This window comes from Panthera pardus, unplaced genomic scaffold, assembly GCF_024362965.1.
Source record: "Panthera pardus isolate Hobbes unplaced genomic scaffold, ASM2436296v1 HiC_scaffold_18, whole genome shotgun sequence".
NCBI lineage: Eukaryota > Metazoa > Chordata > Mammalia > Carnivora > Felidae > Panthera > Panthera pardus.
In genome coordinates, this window is record NW_026526743.1 from 9,424,685 (window position 1) to 9,446,458 (window position 21,774).

The window sequence follows — 21,774 nt, forward strand, 5'->3', positions numbered from 1 at the left end:
AATCTACCTTCTAAACATCTCAAAAGTCATTTAGTCTTTTCCCACATACCAATCTGTTCACTGGCTCCTTCCCACCTGCTCCTTTTGTAAAATTCAGCTGACACTTCCCCCTTGTTCCTCTTTGTCCCCTGCAGTTTACTCTTCAGAAGTTGACCAGAAAATATTTTCATGCACTCCTCTTGCTCCTTAAGCGTTACCGCATTTTCAAACATCCCCAATTTCTCTTAGATATGAGGCATAATATTCATAGCATAGCCTCCAAAGCCAGCAATAAATAAAACCTGCCCCCCCTCCTCCCGCCACCTTCACCCAAGGCCATTTGCGTGACAAATCAGGCTTTACAATTGCATTTTCAAGTACATCTTGGGAAAGTTTAATAACTCAATTTTAAAGTTACACATTGAAACATAATTCCAGTATGTTCACAGTATTTCAAGACTTTTATGGAATCTATCCTTCTGTGACCAGTAATAATACAACTATAGAAGTACATCGATATTAATTACAGATGATTTCATGTACCATGCTCTTTACCATTTCATATTAGGTTAGTGTCAGTGTGTCTCATTTACCCCTGTCTATGCAATGAAATTGGCTCATTGTTCTTAACATTCTTTGAGGTCTCAGTGCATCTATACTGAACAGGTAGGTGGAAGACAATTCATATTTCCCTGATGGGATGAGGGAATTCTAGATTTCTTCCACAGCAGACATGGTACAGCCTGAATATGCTTGGGTCATGATTCATGAGAACAAAACGGCTAATAGTTGAAAAATATGTAGTGATTAGTCCAGTGACATTCACCAGCTACCAACTAGAATTATCAAGGAGATCCAAGTAAACTTGAATGATGGACAAAACGGCATAAAACGATACAATGGTGGTCACCAAAATAAGGGTGCTTTCGGTGGCTCTGGTCTCATGGTCTCACAGATGGGTCTGGGGGAGACAGTGTTCCTATGGATGCATTGGACCATCTGTTTGTACCTGTGAGGGAGAAAAACCATGGAGCTGGTGGCCAAGGTCATGAATCCCAAACACAAAATGTCAAAGAAAGAGGTCATTGCTGCATATAATGAGCCTGTGATCTTGTCGCTACACTGTGAAGCAGAACAATGTCCCAAACCACTTTTTTTGGTAGTAGTTTTGTTATTCCATTTACCAGCCATATAAATAGGAAAAAACAAGTTTATGAACATGCAGAACACCCCACACAGGATACTGGAGGGGCCAATGTATTTCGGAGTTTTTACTTTAAGCTCTATCCACCTAGAGTTCCCAGGGTTGATTGGGATAGCTTGGAAGACCCTCAGGGGGCAGATGGAACAAATCGACATACCTCTGGTCACTCTGTGAACATACAAAAGAACATAGCATCCATAATAATTAGTGAAATGTTTTAGTCCTAAAGCTATCATGGTCTCTGGGATTCCTCTGGAAAGAATGACCAAGGAGTTGGCTACAGACAGGTTCCTAAGAATCAAATTCATGGATCTCGGCTTGCATCCCTTGAAGCAAAAGGACGTCTAATGATAGAAGAGTCAGAAATTGCCCAGAATTCCAGTGACTCCCAGGATAGGAAGATCATTGCTATATTCACATCCACCGAGGCCATTCTGTCATTGTCTAGAATTCAGTATTCAAAATCACAGGCAGTGAGTTCTGCATGAAAACATGAGTTTCGGCCTACATTTTCCTGGAAAACAAAATCTGCACTTACATTTCATTTCCCCTGAGAATGAACATCTAAACTATATTGTCTTTTGTTAAGAGATTTCCCAAGGTACATATGTGTCTCTTTATAGCACTTACAATGTGTGAGTCTGTTATTAACGCTTTCCCTATTGTAACTTATATAATATTCACAACTCTAGGAGTTAGGAATTAACATTACCCTCATTCTATAGACGAGGAGAATTTAACCGCAGGAAGTTAAGTGACTCATGTAAATAGCAGTAGAATCAGGATTTGAACCTTGGTGGCCTAGTTGCCATGACACAAATGCTTTCTACTGCTCTATACTCTGCCAGGAACCTCGTCATGGGTACATGCACACACACACACACACACACACACACACACACAGACACCTCATATTTTAAATTTATTTTACTTTCTAAACCTGGTTTGGTCATTTCCCAGTTTTAAGTATTCTTTATAACTAATATAACTAAGGAATGAAGATTGAAAGCTTTAATAAATTTTACATGCATTGAATAATTTTATATGAGCCAGTCTGATTTATTTAATGTAGAGAACTGTTAGGATGACAGCAGAAGTCATTTCATTTTTTGCCTGGACCAAAAGGACAATGGCATCCGTAACAGAAATTATTGTGCGGAACTGCACTGTGTGCTAACGTATGAAACATGAAACATCACATAGTGATAAAGCTTATTAGGGCAGAAAATAAATTAATCATACTTAAAGATCACATCACTGTATATTTGTTATTTTAGAATACACAAATTGAAACTCGAATTGATATTTGATTTAGAAAATCTATTCAAATACAATACAAACCTGCAAAATGGATCTGTAGACTTGGAGTCTTGGGCATTTAATGAGTTGAAAAGCAAGAGAGGTGAGTAGTGAGCTGGGAATACTGTTGAAATAATTTTAAACCAGAAGAAATGTAGCTTAAAATTGTCTTTTTTTCTTGATGTGAATTTTTAAATTAATTTATTATTTTAAAATTAAAATATAAATTAAAGTCCTTCATTTTCCCCCCTTGAATCACTCTATAGTTAATAACCTTATCTTAAAGGACCTTTCCTAATTTCAGGAAAGAAGATTGTCTCACAGATCAATATTGCACAGAGGTTTTCAGTAGAGACACAGTTACTGTCTCCATTAAGCACATCACACTCAAATTACAGAAGAATAAATTTCAGCAATTCCCATTAGACATGCTGTTTCTGCTGTGAATCAGGTTTTTCAGTTAGTTCCATCATACACCTTATCACATGCACATGCCTTTACAGTGCTCACAATATTGCTTCTAAAAATGTCTCTCTGACTCTTCCTCACGGTATTGAATGGCTGCTTAATTCTGGAAGTATTTTTTTTTTATCTAAATAGACTGTCCATGCCCAGTGCGGAGTTAGAACTCACATCCCTGAGATCAAGACCTGAGTTGAGGTCGAGAGTGGATGCTTAAACGACTGAGCCACCCCGGTGCTCCCTGAAATTACCATCTTGACGTATCTTAAATTCAGACTCTGATGGCACTTGGATCAAACACCAAGAACCCCGTTAATGGGGGTTTTATTAAATTTCGTTAGCAGCACTCATGCACTGAGCAGTCTCTCTCACAAGCTCAGCCTGTGCCGGAAGATTCTTTTCCCAGACATGCTCACCTATTATGCTCAGCAGATTCCTGCTGCATCTCCCAACCGTAGAGACTGTGGTCTCACACTAAACTAGAAGATACTCACAGACTCCTTCCTGCTGCCAGGACTGGAAGCTGGGTGTAAAGTAGCAGGCAAAGCACGTGTGGGAGGGAGGAAGCCAAACCCTGAGATAGAGGTTAGTGATTCTGTGACCTCACCTCCCCAAAGAATTGCCATCAACATGTCAGCTGTAGTGACAATGATAGTTCAACACTTGGGGAACTGAGAACGGTTCTGAAAAACTCTTTAATTACCAGGATCTATTAGAAGTTTGTAGTGAGCAGGTCCAAAGGGACCGTTGGAGTGTTTTAGAGAGATTCTTCCATTATTCCTGGAAGCAGACAGGGTGTCACATGGCAGGAGGAAATGCCAAGGGATGAGCCCTGAAAGACCAGCCGAGAAGCACATGAGCCTCATTGGATTCTGTGCTTCCCTGAGGATTTCTCTGACCCCAGTCTAATCCTCTGTTACTCCCCAGACCCGAGGACCACCACCATTTAACTTATGGGCAGAGAGAAAGAATCCTCCAAATGACCCAAGAAGGATTTTCTGTTTTTAAAATTTTCAATAAATGCAAATAAAGAGCTTGGTGAACAAATGAGATTAAAAATCATTTGTCCACCTCTGCAATTCAAAAATAACTAGAAAGCCTATATAAAGTGGACATTTTCTCAGAAAATACATTTTACCAAAATTGACTTAAGATAGGGAGTCCAAACAGACCAATATTCATAGAGAAGAGGAAGTCGTCTTTTTTTCATTTATCAGTCCCTCACAAAAAAAAAAAAAAAAAAAAAAAAAAACGAAAAAAACACCAGGATCAGATAAGCCACCAGATTCTTCCATTTCTTTAAATAGAAGACGTGCTAATGCTGCTTACTGAATTCAAGAGCATTAGAGTGGAAGTAAAATTTCCAAATTATCTTTATACTTCAAATGACATTCTGAGACTAAAACATCCTAAAGTTTGTACTAAAAAGAATACTATAGAAAGATGTCATCTCTCCCTACAGATGGTACCATGGACAATAAACAGCCAAAACCCTGAAGAAGAATAAAGAATTATAATGAGCCAAGAAATTTGTGTCTCCCATTCATGAATGAGTCACTGTTAGGAAATTAATATACTTCATATTTTTGAAGAGAAATCAGAAATCTTACTCATAGTTACAAAAACATTATTTGGAAGAATACAACATCTAAGGATGTTAAGTCAAAACACTTGAAATTAGGAATTTCTTTCGGATCTTTCCCAACTTGGCAAAACAAAATCTTCTTCTTGTTCATAGGGAAGTGCTAGAGATACTCCACTAAGGCCAGAAAACGACACTAAAAAAAGTACATGATCACCTGTTGTATTCATTTCTCATTGTGTTGGAGGTTAGCCAGGGCAATGTAAAATGGCATAGAAATTAGAAACAAAGACATAGAAGTATGTTTTTCAGATGATAAAAGTTTGTCTGGAAACACAAAGGAACTGTTAGAAAATCTACAACAAAAAATAATTCCATAAGCTAACAAGACAGGATACTGACATTCAAAAACAATAACGTCTTTTTGCATAGGGTTTTTTTTTTTTTAATTTTTAAATGTTTATTTATTTTTGAGAGAGAGACAGAGTGTGAGAGGGGGAGCGGCAGAGAGAGAGGGAGACAGAGAATCCAAAGCAGACTATAGGCTCCGAGCTGTCAGCACAGAGCCCGACATAGGCCTCGAACTCACCAACCACGAGAGCACGACCTGAGCCAAAGTTGGACGCCTACCCGACTGAGCCACCCAGGTGCCCCAATAGGGTAGTATTTTTAAGATTTCATTTTTAGAAATCTCTACACCTAACATGGGGCTCAGGTCATGATCTTGAGGTCAAGAGTGGTAGGCTCCACCAACTGAGTCACCCAGGTGCCCCTGTACATAGGATATGTTTGTACAGTAGCCTAGGTACAACAAATAATCGTTTATGACTTACAGTAGGAGGGTCATGCAGTTACAAAATTGTAACATAAAATGAAATAGGGGCACATGTGGTGCTCAGTCGGTTAAGCATCCAACTCTTGATTTCAGCTCAGGTTGTGATCCCAGGGTCAAGGGATTTAGCCTTGTGCCTTGTTCTGTGCTGAGCCTGGAGCCTGATGGGATTCTCTCTCTCCCTCCCTCTGCCCTTCTCCCTCACTCTTTCTCTAAAACAAATAACTTTAAAATCATAAAATGATATAATCTAACCAGGAATGAATCTAACAAAAATTTGTAAAGCCTATAGGGAAAAAAAAAACATTCCTGAAATATATGAAGGTAGAAATGAATGTAAATTACATCACGTTCCTGGGTAGAAAAACTCAATATTATAAAAAGGTCAATTCTCCTTTAGCTAATTTATTAATTTAATTTGATCCTGATAAGAGATACCATCAGTTTTTCAAACTAGCAATGTTGCTGCAAAAATCTCAGAGAATAGTAAGAATAGCCACAAAAAGCTCTAAAAAAAAAAAAAAAAAAAAGAAGGAAAACCCAAAATGACTACAGTTATCCTTCTGAGATGTTTATTTTTGAACAAACTGTTAGATCAGTGAAGGTAAAAAGTCAAAAGTATGCCAAAGTGCGTAAGAAAAGTTAATAACCAGCAAAAACTAAAGTGGGGATAACATCATAAACACTTGGTATTTGGGGAATGGGAATTCCTTTCAATAAATGGTCTTATTCTTCACATCCTACAGCGAGACAAAGGTCAAACAAAGAGAAGTCTATATGGTAAATAATAATTAAAATGGTTAAATTCCTTCCTAAGACCTACTTCTCAAGCACCTGACTGTAGCCAACCTCTGGCTCATCATCTTTAAAGAAGTCATTCAGCGATAGCTTTGTGTGTGAAACGTCCTCATTGAGTTTTTATGCTAACTTGTTTTTTTAATGCTTTTATTCATTTTGGAGAGAGACAGATGCGAATGGGGGAAGGGCAGAGAAAGAGGAGGAGACACAAATTCGAAAGCAGGGTTCAGGCTCTGAGCTGTCAGCACAGTGCCTGACATGGGGCTGGAACTCACGAACTTCGAGATCGTGACTGGGAGAGAAGTCAGATGCTCAACCCATGGAGCCACCCTGGTGCCCCATATGCAAACTTGTTTTGTATGTTCACAGTGGCCAGTGATGTATCCATTGGCATCACCTGCTTCTTGAGTGTCTTCAGGACATCAAGATTGGCCCCAGGAACTCCAAGATGATAGAACTTAAAATAAAAGCTCTGCATGTATCTCTAACAACCAGCTGCTTGATCCTAAGTGTGATGGTAAATACCACTTTGTCTCTTCCTGGGACTGACTAGGAACAGTGAAAACATCACAAAGAACTTTGGAGGGGCGCCTGGGTGGCTCAGTCAGTTAAGCCTCTGACTTCAGCCCAGGTCATGATCTCAGTTCATGAGTTCGAGCCCCGCATCAGGCTCTGTGCTGACAGCTTCAGATTCCGTCACTCCCTCTCTCTCTCTCTCTGCCCCTCCCCAGCTCATGCTCACACCCTGTGTCTGTCAAAAATAAATAAACTTAAAAAAAATAATTAAAAAGTTTTTTAAGAAGTTTGGGGATTCTGAATAACAGTATCTCACAATCACCACTTGCCCTACTTTTAGCCTTCCCTCCTGTCGATATTGGGATTCATGATCTGAACCAGGAACTGCGTAATTTTCAAGCTCTTAAGATATAAGCAGTGGGTCCAGCACATTCAGAGGAACAACATATCCAGATTTTTTCCGGAGGTGAGGTCTACCCAAGGCATCCTTGTCTTGGTGAACACCTTTGTATCGTTTTAGGCTCTCTCTTCCACCTTTTCATGTCATTTGGCTCTTTCTAAAAACCTCAGTTGGTGGGTGCTGAATCCCTGTGCTCTAATCACTCCATTTTTTTTTTAATAATCAGCCCTTTTGTTCTCTGGAGCCCTGACATTGTGTCCAGGGTCGTCTCTGCATGCTGCAGAAGGAATACTCAACCCTCTAAAATGACAAGATACCTATAAATTATTGTAAACTGTTGAACAATGTGTAGTCATGTGTTCATTCACTCCTTGCAGAGATTTAAGCACTGGAGGGGGCAGTCACATAATAGGATGCGAAAAGCAAATCCAGCCATCACCTCCTTCAGAATTTCCACAGGAAACAGAAGAGGAGCTACTAACTTGCATATTTCCTGTTAAAAATTATTGAGTGGAGATGATGCTACTGAAAATGTGAAAAACTAGTTTTACAATTTGCTTGTATTATTCACATAAAGAACAGACATCCTTATCACATGTCTCTGGAAATATTTCAAAACCAGTATTTCATCAGTACTAGGAAAAGTTAAATATCTCTGAAAGAGTACACCTTTAGGAAGCTTCATTATCTGCACTGGGCACCAAGCATTCAGAAACAGAAAACGAAAAGATCAGTTGAAATATCTAATATTCGGGGTGCCTGGGTGACTCAGCTGGCTAAGCCTCAGACTCTTGGTTGTGGCTCAGGATCTCAGGTTTTGTGATATGCAGCCCAGAGGTGTGGCGGCGACAGAGGGCTCTGCTCAGAGCCTCCTTGGGATTGTAGATCTAGCTCTCTGCTTCTCCCCGCTTGCACTCCCTCCTGTGCTTTCTCTCAAGATACATTTTTAAGAATCTAATTTTCAAGGAAAAAATAGCCTTCCAAATAACTGAGAAGAAAGATTATTAAAAATGCAATTGCAATGATATTTAGCAATAAGGGCTTAAGCAAATACATGTGCCATCTGGTAGGTCTCAAAGGCGTTTGGATTTATATTTCCTCTCGAGAGGTGTGGATTCGAATATCAAATTTAAAAACAGAGATTAAATTAATGAACTCCCATAGAGGCAGAAATGTTTGTTCCTTTAAAGGAACATGCCAGGCTTCATCCCCCACCGCCCAGGGCCCAGAGGGGAAGGTCAGGGAACACAGTCCAGCTAATTAGAAGTGACAATTCAGGGAAAAACTTTGATGGGAGCTAATACCAAACTGCACATTCCCCAGAGAAGAGTTTTTGCATTTAGCGTCCATCACCGACACTGACCACCCCGGCGTTTGCTTCATTAAAGAAGGAGCTGTCACGTCCGGGTCTCAATCGTCCCATGAGGACCCGCGACCCCAGGTTCCCGCACTGCTCCGCCTGCCGCTGGACGCGCGTCTCCACTGCTCGCTACAGAAGTTTCCCCGAGCACCGGGCTCAGCTTGTGAAATTCCGCCGCTCCCAACACAAGCGGCCTACCGTTCCCTGAGGTTGTACCCAGCCTGGCTCCAAAGTACACCAGCGGGTCTGGAAGGGATCCAAAAGCAGAACCAGAAAACGCCAGACAGGAAGGACAGACTGGCCGACGTTACGAGATTGGCAAACGGGGTAGCACCCTGCGCGCCCAGGCCCCGCCCCCAACCAACACGTCCTTTACCTGCCTTGGCACCGCCTCGCCACGAACGCGCCTGCGCGGTTTTCTGCAGCCCCGGAAGCTGATCCCGCAGAGCAACGTGCGCTCTCGGGTGAGTGAGTCTCCATTTTTCTGGTTCACACCAGCGGTCGCGCTCTTTAGTGCCCGCCTCCACCCCAGGTTTCGGGGTCGGCTGGTAAGGTAAAGTTCTTGAACCGTCTCCTCCCTCTCCCCTCTTGCGGCGTGGCTGTAAGAAGTTCCGAGTTCTTTCGCTCGGGGCGGGTCCCGGGGGTCTGCCGTCGTTTCCGGCGTAAATCGCTCCGAGGCGGATTCGGGCCCAGCCTTTCTGCCCGTGGTCCTGCAGATCCCGATACCCCTGCCGGTTACGTTCCTGCTCAGAACCTTTCTGTGATTCCCGAGTCTCCCCCCGACCCCATCCCCCAACTGTGTCGGGCCCAGTCGTCACTAGTGAGGTGGATGCAGGCCGTTCGCCCCGCCACAGGGAGGGCAAAGAGGGGACACACACGGCGGGGAAAGACGCAGAAATCTGCGGAGTTAGAGGGTCATCAGAAGGTGTGGGGAGAAAGAACGGCGGGGATAGAAACAGAGGCTCCAGCAGAGTGGGGTCACACGGTTGGAGGAGGAATAGCGAGGGAGGGAAACGGAAATGGGCAAAAAGACTGAGGAGAAACCAGGACACAGAGAGACTTATACAGAGAACAAAACACGTAGTGAGTGGTCTGGGACAAAGCACAGGACCCAAACCCAGGTGAGTACTGAATTGATTGGGTATGGGATGTTACGTCGTGACGTACTGATTTGTGGCCCTATGACCTCATTCATCTAAAACTTGGTGAATTGTTCCAGTTATGCAGGAGAGATTGCGAGTTGGGACACCTGGTGTTTGAGGCATCTGCCCTTTCTAAGTATTGCATCGGAAGATAATGCCATTTGCAACCCCTCCTCATCTAGAGGGCAGAGGCTTAGCTCAGTCACTTAATGGGGGAAGACTTTCTGTAACCACATGGTGCTTTTTACAGTGGCCATTATTAACAGTACTGTTTCTCTCCCCCTTTTTTATGGCTCATGGCATTCTTTTGTAAATTTGATGTATCCTCTTTATCTTTAATATCATAATCCATTGGATAGCTTTTTAATTTCCAGATTATTTTACCTCTTAATTTTATCGTTCAGATTATGAGTTTTACATGCTTTCTACTCTATCATATATTCGAAGTATTCTTGGATGTCTGGCAAATAACTTTATAGTATTTCATTACACATCCGTTAAGGATGTTGATAATCTTTTAACACTACCTTAAACCTACTTTAGTGTGCTAATTTAATATTCAACAGCTCTCTTCTTCCCTTAAGTCAGTTTTTAAATTACCGAGCAGTGAGCTGATATCTCCAAATAAGTAGATGATACCCCCAAGGCCCCTTTATCTTTTCTGTAAAGAAGTTGATGGGTGGGCTGGATTGATGTGGAACTTTGTTCCAACACTGCCCATCCTTTCATGATTGCTCAGAGCTCAACCCCACAGGTGACCGTTTTTCATGTTTTCCAGGACTAGTAACTATTTGTAATGTCATACAGTTTTTCTGGGAAAGAGGAATTAAATGCTTGACTTTGATTAAACCCATAAAAGAGAAGCTTCTCTTGTTTATGAGTATGAAAGGTAATCTGGAATTAGGACAAGCCCTTTCTACTTCAACCTGTCCAGGCCACCATTTCAGAATTTACTTACATCCAGTTCTGCTCACTCAACTCAGACTTCTTTCTTTTTTCACAAACAAGTTGGATTTATTTTAGGAATAAAAGAATGGTTTAACATTTCAAAGGCAATAATGTAATCCATTACATTAACAGAAAAGAAGACTATATGATCATCAGAATAGAGGCAGAAAAACATCTTTGATAAAATTCAACACTTATTCATGTGTGAAAAAATCTTGGAAAACTAGGAATTGAAGGAAAGTTTCTTAATTAGATAAAGGGTTTTAAAACATTCCCAACACAAGGCATGTTAATAGTGAAATATTGGAACCTTTCCCTCTAAGATGACAAATGAGAACTGGTTGTCTGTGTTACCATTTCTAATCACACTTGAACTGGGTGTTTTAGAAGATAAACTAAGAAAGAAAAACAGATCAGGGTGCCTGGGTGTCTCTGTCAGTTAAGTGTCAGACTCTTCAGTTTGGGCTCAGGTTGTGATCCCACAGTTTTCTGAGTTGGAGCCCCACATCAGGCTCTGTGACAACAGTGCTGGACCTGCTTGGGATTCTCTCTCTCTCCCTCTCTCTCTGCCCCTCCCCCGCTCGTGCCATCTCCATCTCTCTCAAAATAAATAAATAAACTTAAAAACAATGAAGAAAGAGAACCGGATCTTACAAAGATTGAAAAGGAAGAAATAAGTGTTTCATTCCTTACAGATGACATGGCTGTGTGTGTGGAAATTCTAAAAGTATTTGCAGAAAAAACTTACGAGAATTAATAAATAAGTTTAGCAAGTTTAACAGATAGAAGGTCACCAATAGGATATATTTAGGAAAGGAGGTATTATGAGCAATTGCTTTACACAATTAGGGAGGTTGTGAAGTTCCTCAATTTGCCATCTGCAGGCTGGAGATCCAGGAGAGCCAGTAGTGTAACTCAGTCTGAAGGCCTGCGAATGAGGATCCAGGCCAGCAGGAGAAGATTGATACCCCAGCTCAAGCAGTTAGGTAAGAAGGGCTCAATTCTTTCTTTGCCTTTTTTTTTTTTTATTTCATTTTTTTAAATTTACATCCAAATTAGTTAGCATATAGTGGCAACAATGATTTCAGGAGTACATTCCTTAGTGCCCCTTACCCTTTTAGCCCATCCCCCCTCCCACAATGCCTCGAGTAACCTCAGTTTGTTCTCCATACTTATGAGTCTCTTATGTTTTGTCCCCCTCCCTGTTTTTATATTATTTTTGTTTGCCTTCCCTTATGTTCATCTGTTCTGTCTCTTAAAGTCCTCATATGAGTGAAGTCATATGATTTTTGTCTTTTTCTGACTAATTTCACTTAGCATAATACCCTCCACTTCCATCCACATAGTTGCAAATGGCAAGATTTCATTCTTTTTGATTGCCGAGTGATACTCCATTGTGTATACATATATATATATATATATATATATATATATATATATATATATATATGTATACCACATCTTCTTTATCCATTCATCCATCAATGGACATTTGGGCTCTTTCCATACTTGGCTATTGTTGATAGTGCTGCTATAAACATGGGGGTGCATGTGTCCCTTTGAAACAGCACACCTGTATCCCGTGCATAAATGCCTAGTAATGCAATTGTTGGGTCATAGGGTAGTTCTATTTTTAATTTTTTGAAGAACCTCCATACTGTTTTCCAGAATGGCTGCACCAGCTTGCATTGCCACCAACAATGCAAAAGAGATCCTCTTTGTCCGCATCCTCACCAATATCTGTTGTTGCCTGAGTTGTTAATGTTAGCCATTCTGACAGGTGTAAGGTGGTATCTCATGGTGGGTTTGATTTGTATTTCCCTGATGATGAGCATTTTTTCATGTGTCGGTTGGCCATCTGGATGTCTTCCTTGGAGAAGTGTCTATTCATGTCTTTTGCCCATTTCTTCACTGGATTATTTGTTTTTTGAGTGTGGAGTTTAATAAGTTCTTTATAGACTTTGGATACTAACCCTTTATCTGATATGTCGTTTGCAAATATCTTCTCCCATTCTGTCAGTTGCCTTTTAGTTTTGCTGATTGTTACCTTCGCTGTGCAGAAGCTTTTAATTTTGATGAGGTCCCAACAGTTCATTTATGTTTTTGTTTCTCTTGCCTCCAGAGACGGGTTGAGTAAGAAGTTGCTGTGGCCAAGATCAAAGTGGTTTTTGCCTGCTTTCTTCCCAAGGATTTTGATGGCTTCCTGTCTTACATTGAGGTCTTTCGTCCATTTTGAGTTTCTTTTTGTGTATGGTGTAAGAAAGTGGTCCAGGTTCATTCTTCTGCATGTCGTTGTCCAGTTTTCCCAGCACCATTTGCTGAAGAGACTGTCTTTATTCCATTGGATATTCTTTCCTGCTTTTGTCAAAGATTAGTTCGTCATACATTTGTGGGTCCATTTCTGGGTTCTCTGTTCTGTTCCATTGATCTGAGTGTCTGTTCTTGTGCCAGTATCATACTGTCTTGATGATTACAGCTTTGTAGTATAGCTTGAAGTCTGGGATTGTGATGCCTCCTGCTTTGGTTTTCTTTTTCAAGATTGCTTTGGCTATTCGGGGTCTTTTCTGGTTCCATTCAAATTTTAGGATTATTTGTTCTACCTCTGCGAAGAATGCTGGTGTTATTTTGGTAGGGATTGTATTGAATATGTAGATTCCTTTGGTTAGTATCAACATTTTAACAATATTTGTTTTTCCTATCCAGGAGCATGGAATCTTTTTCCATTTTTTTGTGTCTTCTTCAATTCTTTCATCAGCTTTCTGTACTTTTCAGTGTATACGTTTTTCATCTCTTTGGTTGGATTTATTCCTAGGTATTTTATGGGTTTTGGTGCAATTGTAAATGGGATTGATTCCTTGATTTCTTTCTGTTGCTTCATTGTTGGTGAATAGGAATGCAACCGATTTCTGTGCATTGATTTTATATCCTGCAACTTTGCTGAATTCATGAATCAGTTCTAGCAGTTTTTTGGTGGAATCTTTAGGGTTTTCCATATAGAGTGTCATGCCATCTGCAAAGAGTGGAAGTTTGACCTCCTCCTGGCTGATTTGGATGCCTTTTATTTTTTTGTGTTGTCTGATTGCAGAGGCTAAGACTTCCAGTACTATGTTGAATAACAGTGGCGAGAGTGGACATCCCTGTCTTGTTCCTGACCTTTGGGGGAAAGCTCTCAGTTTTTCCCCATTGAGGATGATATTAGCGTTGGGTCATTCATATATGGCTTTTATGATCTTGAGGTATGATCCTTCTATCCCTACTTTCTTGAGGGTTTTTATCAAGAAAGGATGCTGTATTTTGTTGAATGCTTTCTCTGCACCTGTTGAGAGAATCATATGGTTCTTGTCCTTTTTTTTATTGATGTGATGAATCACGTTAATTGTTTTGCAGATATTGAACCAGCCCTGCCTCCCAGGTATAAATCCCACTTGGTCGTGGTGAATAATTTTTTTAATGTATTGTTGGATCCAGTTGGCTACTATCTTGTTGAGGATTTCTGCATCCATGTTCATCAGGGAAATTGGTCTGTAGTTCTCCTTTTTAGTGGGATCTCCGTCTGGTTTTGGAATCAAGGTAATGGTGGCTTTGTAGAATGAGTTCGAAAGTTTTCCTTCCATTTCTATTTTTGGAACAGCTTCAAGAGAATAGGTGTTAACTCTTCCTTAAATGTTTGGTAGAATTCCCCTGGAAAGCCATCTGGCCCTGGACTCTTGTTTTTTGGGAGATTTTTGATGACTAATTCAATTTGCTTACTGGTTATGGGTCTGTTCAAATTTTCTATTTCTTCCTGTTTCAGGTTTGGTAGTGTATATGTTTCTAGGAATTTGTCCATTTCTTCCACATTGCCCATTTTATGGCATATGGCATATGGCTTCTGATTTCATTGATCTGTTTCTACTGGTTTTTTTGGTTTTGATAGCATTAATTTCTGCTCCAGTCTTTATTATTTCCTGTCTTATGCTGGTTTGGGGTTTTATTTGCTGATCTTTTTCTAGCTCTTTAAGGCATAAGGTTAGGTTGTGTATCTGAGATCTTTCTTCCTTCTTCAGGAAGGCCTGGATTGCTATATACTTTCCTCTTATGACCTCCTTTGCTGCGTCCCAGAGGGTTTGGGTTGTGGTGTTATCATTTTCATTGGCTTCCATATACTTTGTAATTTCCTCTTTAACTTCTTGGTTAGCCCTTTCATTCTTTAGTAGGATGTTCTTCAGTCTTCAGGTATTTGTTACGTTTCCAAATTTTTTCTTGTGGTTGATTTTGAGTTTCATAGTGTTGTGGTCTGAAAATATGCACAGTATGATCTCAATCTTTTTGTACTTGCTGAGGGCTGATTTGTGTCCCATTATGTGGTCTATTCTGGAGAACGTTCCATGTGCACTGGAGAAGAATGTATATTCTGCTGCTTTAGGATGAAATGTTCTGAATATATCTGTTCAGTCCATCTGGTCCAGTGTGTCATTCAAAGCCATTGTTTCCTTGTTGACTTTTAGATCAGATAATCTGTCCAGTGCTGTGACTCGGGGGCCTTTTTGATTTGTTCAGGCTCTCCACAGATTGGATGATACCAATTCACCCTGTGGGTGTGTTTGTTTTTGGCAGCTTTCTGGGAGAGGGTGTGCGGTTATAATTGGAGTTCACAATGTGACCAGTTCCAAAAATATTGAAAACCACTAAGAGGCAGGAGCATAGCCTCAGAGTCAGGGACATGCCTCTGTCAGCTCCACCCTCTCTGTTTATCCTGGCTAAATCTTAAACATTTGATTGTGTCAACCTTTGACATTAAACCCTCTTACAGGCTTCCCATCACTATCAGGACAAAGATCTAAACTTCTCAGTATTGCTACCAGGGAACTCTGGAGCTGGGGTGGCCCTTAAGGGCTGGTCCATATTGATGGAATGTACTGGATTCTGTGTACTGCATCAACCATTCCTTGGATGCTGGCTGCCTAGGGAGGAGCCAAGATCTTGAAAGAGGCCATTCCGTTTGGCCAAGTGCCAGGCAGACAAGACAATGCAGTTGCAGTGGAGTGTAAATTTGAGCAGTAGGGGAGGCCTTCATGAAGAAGTGGGTAAAAAATTCACTTGTTGGGGCGCCTGGGTGGCTCAGTCGGTTGAGCGGCCGACTTCGGCTCAGGTCATGATCTCGCGGTCTGTGGGTTCGGGCCCCGCGTCGGGCTCTGTGCTGACAGCTCGGAGCCTGGAGCCTGTTTCAGATTCTGTGTCTCCCTCTCTCTGACCCTCCCCCGTTCATGCTCTGTCTCTCTCTGTCTCAAAAATAAATAAACGTTAAAAAAAAAATTTTTTTTTAAAAAATGCACTTGTTGGCCACCACATAGGACATTATTGTCCCTGCATCCTCCTGTTGCAGTGGGCAGGAAAGGACTTTTTCCAACAGTAAGTTTCTCTCCTTATGTATATTGTGGCAGAGGAAGGGGTCATGTTGATTCTAAACGTTAAACAACATACCTTTTGTCACACAGTATAACCTTACCTGAGAAAGAAGACTAGAAGAAGAGGGAAAAAAGAAGGAATGGCTCTTTTCCAGGTAAAATTCTTTTTTTCGTTGATTGTTCCTTTTCCTAATGTGTCACACTTTGGACTTGTTAATCTTCTCTGTCTCCAAGATGTCCTGCCTAAATTGTTTACTCACACCCAGAGCCTTCTCCCAGTCTCCTCTCCTCTCCGTGCAGATTCCATCTCACTGTGACCCAGTGACGTGGAACTTGGGAAGATGCTCCTTTTAGGTGGTCATCCTGTGAAGGATTTTCTTCACAGTCAAGAACTAGAGATGGGAAGTAGGCTCTGTGGTGTCTGTGAGGTTGGGCAGTAAGAATTCTTCAGAGGTCCCTTCTGAGTGCCCTTTCAGGTCATATAAACCAGGATTAAAGAGATTACATATGTAAGTAATGTATTAATGTACACAAGTACATGATAAACCCTGGAAAATACATTTGACGGAAGTTTGTTTCGTCTGTTTTTACAAACACCTTTTGATGGTAAAGATGGGTCATTGTGCTTCTGACTGCGCAATATTAATACTTTGGAATAGAATGGGAAGTTCAAAGTAGAAATAAGAAATATAGAGGGTGTTTTATTAACATAATTAGTTTTCAACTGTAGAATCAACCTGCTGCTCTAACAGTGTCACAGCGTATGAGTCTGGAGTTCTGTCTTGTCCAACGAGAGACAGACGCAGAATGGAACATGAGAGAGGCTAATGTCCAGGAGGAGAGGCTAATGTCCAGGAGGAGACAAGATCCCCGAACAGGGGATCTCTGTATTTATTGAGCTCACAAGATATTACACACATGGTAAATGTGATGGAAACAAGATCTTACAGACGTGAATGTGTAGAAAACAATCAGTAATCATTGTGTGTGTAAGAAGCAAAGGGTTTGGGTCAGGAGGTGGAGTTTGTCATCAAAGTACATTAGTATATTGACGTCAGATGGAATGTAATTTCCTGCAGGTGATGTAGTAAGTTACTCCTGATCCCATTACAGTATTTCCCTAGCTAACCTCAGGAAGTGTTCTTTAAATTATTTATAGCACATCCATCACATAAAGACCATGGTGTTCTTTTAGGAACTCTTACACGCTGCACATCTTTTAGATAAAACTGTTTATAATTTAGCCAGACATAGGAGCAGAACTTTGTATCATCGGAGAGGCTGGTGCTCAATTGTCATTTTGCAAATTATTGTTAAATTTTATTATTATTTTTGCACTAACCCACTCTAGTATATATTTTTCTGGTTCAGTTCCACGCAGTGATGCAATTTAGAAACTAAGAAGTAAAATGTCGCCTTCCGTGTCATATCTTTCAGCATCACTGATTGTCTTCATCAGGAACCTGTTTTTTTAGTGCAAATCTTCTAAAAAATCATTTAAATATTGTAATGTGATATTAGAATATATTCTTCAATAAATGTTTAATCATATTTTATTCTGCAAATTGAAATATTTACATACCATATAAATGGAAGTTGTTTTCATCTTAGTAAACATGGAGATAACTGCTATTTTAGATCCTCATTGGCGCATTCTCTAAATGAAGATACTTGGGTCCTTTAAGGTATGTTTTAAAGAATGCCATGATGGCTCTTTCTGAGTAGGCTGACCTCACTACAGACATCTAAGGATATCTTAAGATTGTACATCTGTTAAGGAAGATTAGCAGGTTAATGATGGTCTTTCTGAGGAGGCAGAGACATTCCACTTATTAAATAAAGATTTTAAATCAACTGTCTTGAACATCCTCAGCTAAAGGAAAACATGGAAGAGAACTGAGAAGTAGGAGAACAATGTTTCAACAGATAGAAAATGTCATTAAAGACAAAGAAATAACAGTACAGGGATGGAATAGAAATTCTGGAGTTAAGGGGCGCCTGGGTGGCTCAGTCGGTTGAGCGTCCAGCTTCGGCTCAGGTCATGATCTCACAGTCTGGTCCATGGGTTCGAGCCCAGCATCGGGCTCTGTGCTGACCGGTCAGAGCCTGGAGCCTGTTTCGGATTCTGTGTCTCCCTCTCTCTCTGACCCTCCCCCGTTCATGCTCTGTCTCTGTCTCAAAAATAAATAAATGTTAAAAAAAAAAAATTCTGGAGTTAAGAAAGTATAAACACCAAAATTGAAAACCACCAGAGGGTTCATCAGCAGATGGTCAAAAAGAATAAGAATCCATAAACCTAAACATAGATTTAATTGAAATTATCAAATATGAGGAGAAGAAAGGGGAAAAAAGCTGAATAAAAGGGAAGAAAGGAAGAAGAATGGCCAGAGACCAAGAAACCTTTGGGACACTATAACGAATACTGATACAAACGTAATAAGGGTTCTAGAAGGAAAGGCAGAAAGAATATTTGAAGAAAGAAGAGCTGAAAACCTCCCATGTTTATCAAATACAACCTACACGTCCAAAAAAACGCAGTGGACTTGAACTAGGTCAAATGCGTGGAGATCTCTGGCAGTCACATAATCATTCAACTTTTATAAGACAAAAAGAGAATGTGGAACGTAGCAAGATGGAAACTTCTCAGGTACCGGGATTCTGAGTAAGTTTAACAGCATGTTTCTCATTAGAAACTGTGGAGGCCAGGAAGCATTCTCATGACATAAAGTTTGAAAGATTAAAACAAAATCTACCAGAAATTCATTATCAGGCAAACTATACTTCAAAATTGATAGTGAAATTAAGAGACTCCTAAGTGAACAAAGGCTGAGGGAGTTCACACTTACAGACTTAACTTACATCAAATGCCAAATGGGTTCTTCAGGCTGAAATGGGTGGAAATTAGTGGTACCTCGAAGCCATAGGAACAAATAAAGAACACTAGTAAAGATAACTACATAAGTGAATATAAAAGCCAGTATTAATTTATTTTTGTTTTCTAACTCAGTTTTTCCTGTGTGTCTTAAAAGACAAATGTGTAGGGGCGCCTGGGTGGCTCTGTCGGTTAAGCATCCGACTTCGGCTCAGGTCATAATCTCGCAGTTTGTGTGTTCGACCCCTGTGTTGGGCTCTGTGCTGACAGCTCAGAGCCTGGAGCCTGCTTTGGATTCTGCGTCTTCCTCTCCGCCCCTCCCCTGCTCATGCTCTGTCTCTCTCTCTCTCAAAAATAAATAAAAACATTAAAAAATTTTAGAAAAAAGACAAATGTGTAAAACAATAATAAAAATCTGCTCTTGAGTGTATGAAACACCTGTTCATATCTTTTATGAAGAAGTAGTTTTTGACAAGAAGATAAAGGTTGTATAACAGGCTTGTTAGTATGCTATTAAAGCTAAGTTAGTATCAACTGAAATTCAAATATTAGTAACCTAATATGTAAAAACTGCAATCCCCAGGGTAACCGCTCAGAAAATTACTGGGAAATATACAGAAAAATCAATACAAAGGCAGTCAAAATAGTATGCACACACAAATACAGACATCCAATGAAGGGAGGAATTACGAAAGAAAATAGTAGACATACAAGCAGCAGATGTTAGAAGTAATTCTTAACCAGTAGTAACTTGAAATGTGCATAAATTCAACTCTTCAATAAAACACAAAGGAATTGTATAAAATGATTCCACTCTGTGTTTACAATGGCTCACATTTTTTTTTAAGTTTTTATTTATTTATTTTGAGAGAGAGAGTGAGTGAGGGAGGGGCAGGGAGAGAGAGAGAGAGAGAGAGAGAGAGAGAGAGAGAATCTCAACCAGGCTCCACACTATCACCGCAGAGCCTGATGCAGGGTTCAAACTCATAAACTGTGACATCATGACCTTAGCTGAAATCCAGAGTCAGACACTGCATCCAACAAAAACTCAAACATTAGGAGTGGAAAGGAACTTGCTCAGTGTGAAAAAGGTCATTATGAAAATTCCGTGGCTAACAACACACTCAGTGGTGAACAACTGGAAACTTCCCCCTCTTACCAACAACAAAACAGGTGTGCCCCATTTTGCCACCACAAATCAACACTCTACTGGAGGTTCTAACCAGAGAAAATACAGAGGAAAAATAAATAAAATGTGTCAAAATTGGGAAAGAAATCAAACTAGCTTTATTCATAGCATACATGATCTTATATTTAGAAATAAAGAATCCTCAAACTTAGAGACAATGTATTGATGGAAGTTACAAAATACAGTGCCAACACTCAAAATTCAGTTGCATTTCCATGCAGTTACAACCAATGGAAAGTAAGTCATTTACAAGAGCAAGAAAACTCTCTTTTCTTGGAGATAGATTTATCCATGAGAATGGAAGATTTATACACAGTGAAAACCAAAAAGTTACTGAGGAAGATTAAAGAAAACCTAAATAAATGTCAAGATATCCTGTGTTTGTGGATTGGAAGACCGTAAAGTGGGAGTCCTCTCCAGAGCGATACAAAGAATAATGCAGTCCTCAGCAAAATCACAACAGCGTGTTTTACACAAATGGGAATCCTGATTCTAAAACTCATATTGAATTGGTAAGGATGCCAAATAACCAAAATAAATGTGAGAAAGAACAAAATTGGAGTGCCTACAATTCCCAACATAAATCTCACTACAGTCACTTGGAGTAATCAAAACTGTAATTTCATCAGAGGCTAGAAATGTAGATCAAAGTGATAGAACTGAGCATCCACAAATAAACCCATACATCTGCAATCCATTCCTTTTTCACAAGTGTGCCAAAAACAGACAGTAGGAAAACAATAGTCTCTTAAATGGTACTGGCACAACTAGATATCTGTGTGAGAATGAAATTGAAACTACCTTGTACCATATAAGGAAATCAATTCAGAATTAATCAAAGACTAAATGTAAGAGCTAAAACTATAAAAGTCGTAAGTGAAAAGATAGGGTTGAGTCTTTATGACCTTAGGGTTGGCACTGGATTTTTATCCATGACCCCAAAAGCAAAAGAGGAAAAGACAAAATAAATTGGTCATCATCAGAATTAATCATGTCTGTGCACTGAAGGACATTATCACATAAGTGAAACAATCTACCAAATTGGAGGAAATAATCTGCCAATCACATATCTATGAAGGGTCTAGTAGCATAAAGGAAGAACTTGTACAACTCAACAACCAAAATACAAAGAACACAATTTAAAAAATGGTCAAAAGATTTTAATAGACATTTCTCCATAGAAGGTACACAAATGAAACCAGCACATGAAGAGATGTTCCATGAAAGTAGTCAATTAGTAAGATGCAAAATTAAAACCACAATGAGGTATCCTTTCACACCCACTAGGATGACTATTGTAAAACAACAACAACTACAAAAATAAAGATGTAGAGAAATTCGAATCATGACACGTTGCTGTGAAAACATAGCTGCTGTGAAAGAGCTTGTGGAAGATTCTGAAAAAAATTAAACCATATGACCTCGTAATTCCACAGCTAGGTACAAACGAAAAGAATTGAAAACAGGTATCCAAACACTTAACTTGTACTAGAAAGTTCATAGCAACTTAGTAACATCAGCAAAGGTAATAACAACAAAATACCCATCAGTAGTTGAGTGAAAATGGTCTAGTCCTGCAATGGGATACTCTGCAGACAGAAGAAAGGAAATGGACCACTGATGCTATTATATCATGGATGAACCCCAAACGATTCTATGTAAAAGAAGGCAGATGCCAAAGGTCACATTTTTGATACCTTTCCTTTACATGAAAAGATCCAAAATTGGCAAATCCATAGAGACAAAGCACTAGTGGTTGCCAGGGACTGGGGACTAGGAAGTACCTGCTTAATGGGTAAAGGAT

At 40.0% G+C, this 21,774-nt stretch overlaps 3 protein-coding genes across 4 annotated transcripts in view; 2 read left to right on the top strand and 1 right to left on the bottom strand.

Moving 5' to 3' along the window:
• LOC109260965 (zinc finger protein 677-like) overlaps nucleotides 1-21,774 on the top strand; it is a 58,994-nt gene that overhangs the window by 30,499 nt on the left and 6,721 nt on the right. The gene's annotated exons all lie outside the window — the stretch shown is intronic.
• Nucleotides 1-21,774, top strand: part of LOC128772485 (zinc finger protein 677-like) — a 42,995-nt gene that overhangs the window by 18,174 nt on the left and 3,047 nt on the right. The window contains exons 2-4 of the mRNA XM_053906316.1: nucleotides 8,464-8,896; nucleotides 11,407-11,508; nucleotides 16,000-16,064. Coding sequence (XP_053762291.1) covers nucleotides 16,050-16,064 — 15 coding nt within the window. The 5' untranslated portion in view covers nucleotides 8,464-8,896; nucleotides 11,407-11,508; nucleotides 16,000-16,049. The remainder of the gene's footprint in view (nucleotides 1-8,463; nucleotides 8,897-11,406; nucleotides 11,509-15,999; nucleotides 16,065-21,774) is intronic.
• Nucleotides 319-9,831, bottom strand: LOC109260963 (uncharacterized). The gene is given in 4 exon segments (XM_053906448.1): nucleotides 319-1,617; nucleotides 8,566-8,678; nucleotides 8,809-9,331; nucleotides 9,823-9,831. Coding segments are annotated over 4 exon segments (1,377 nt in total). The 3' UTR covers nucleotides 319-885.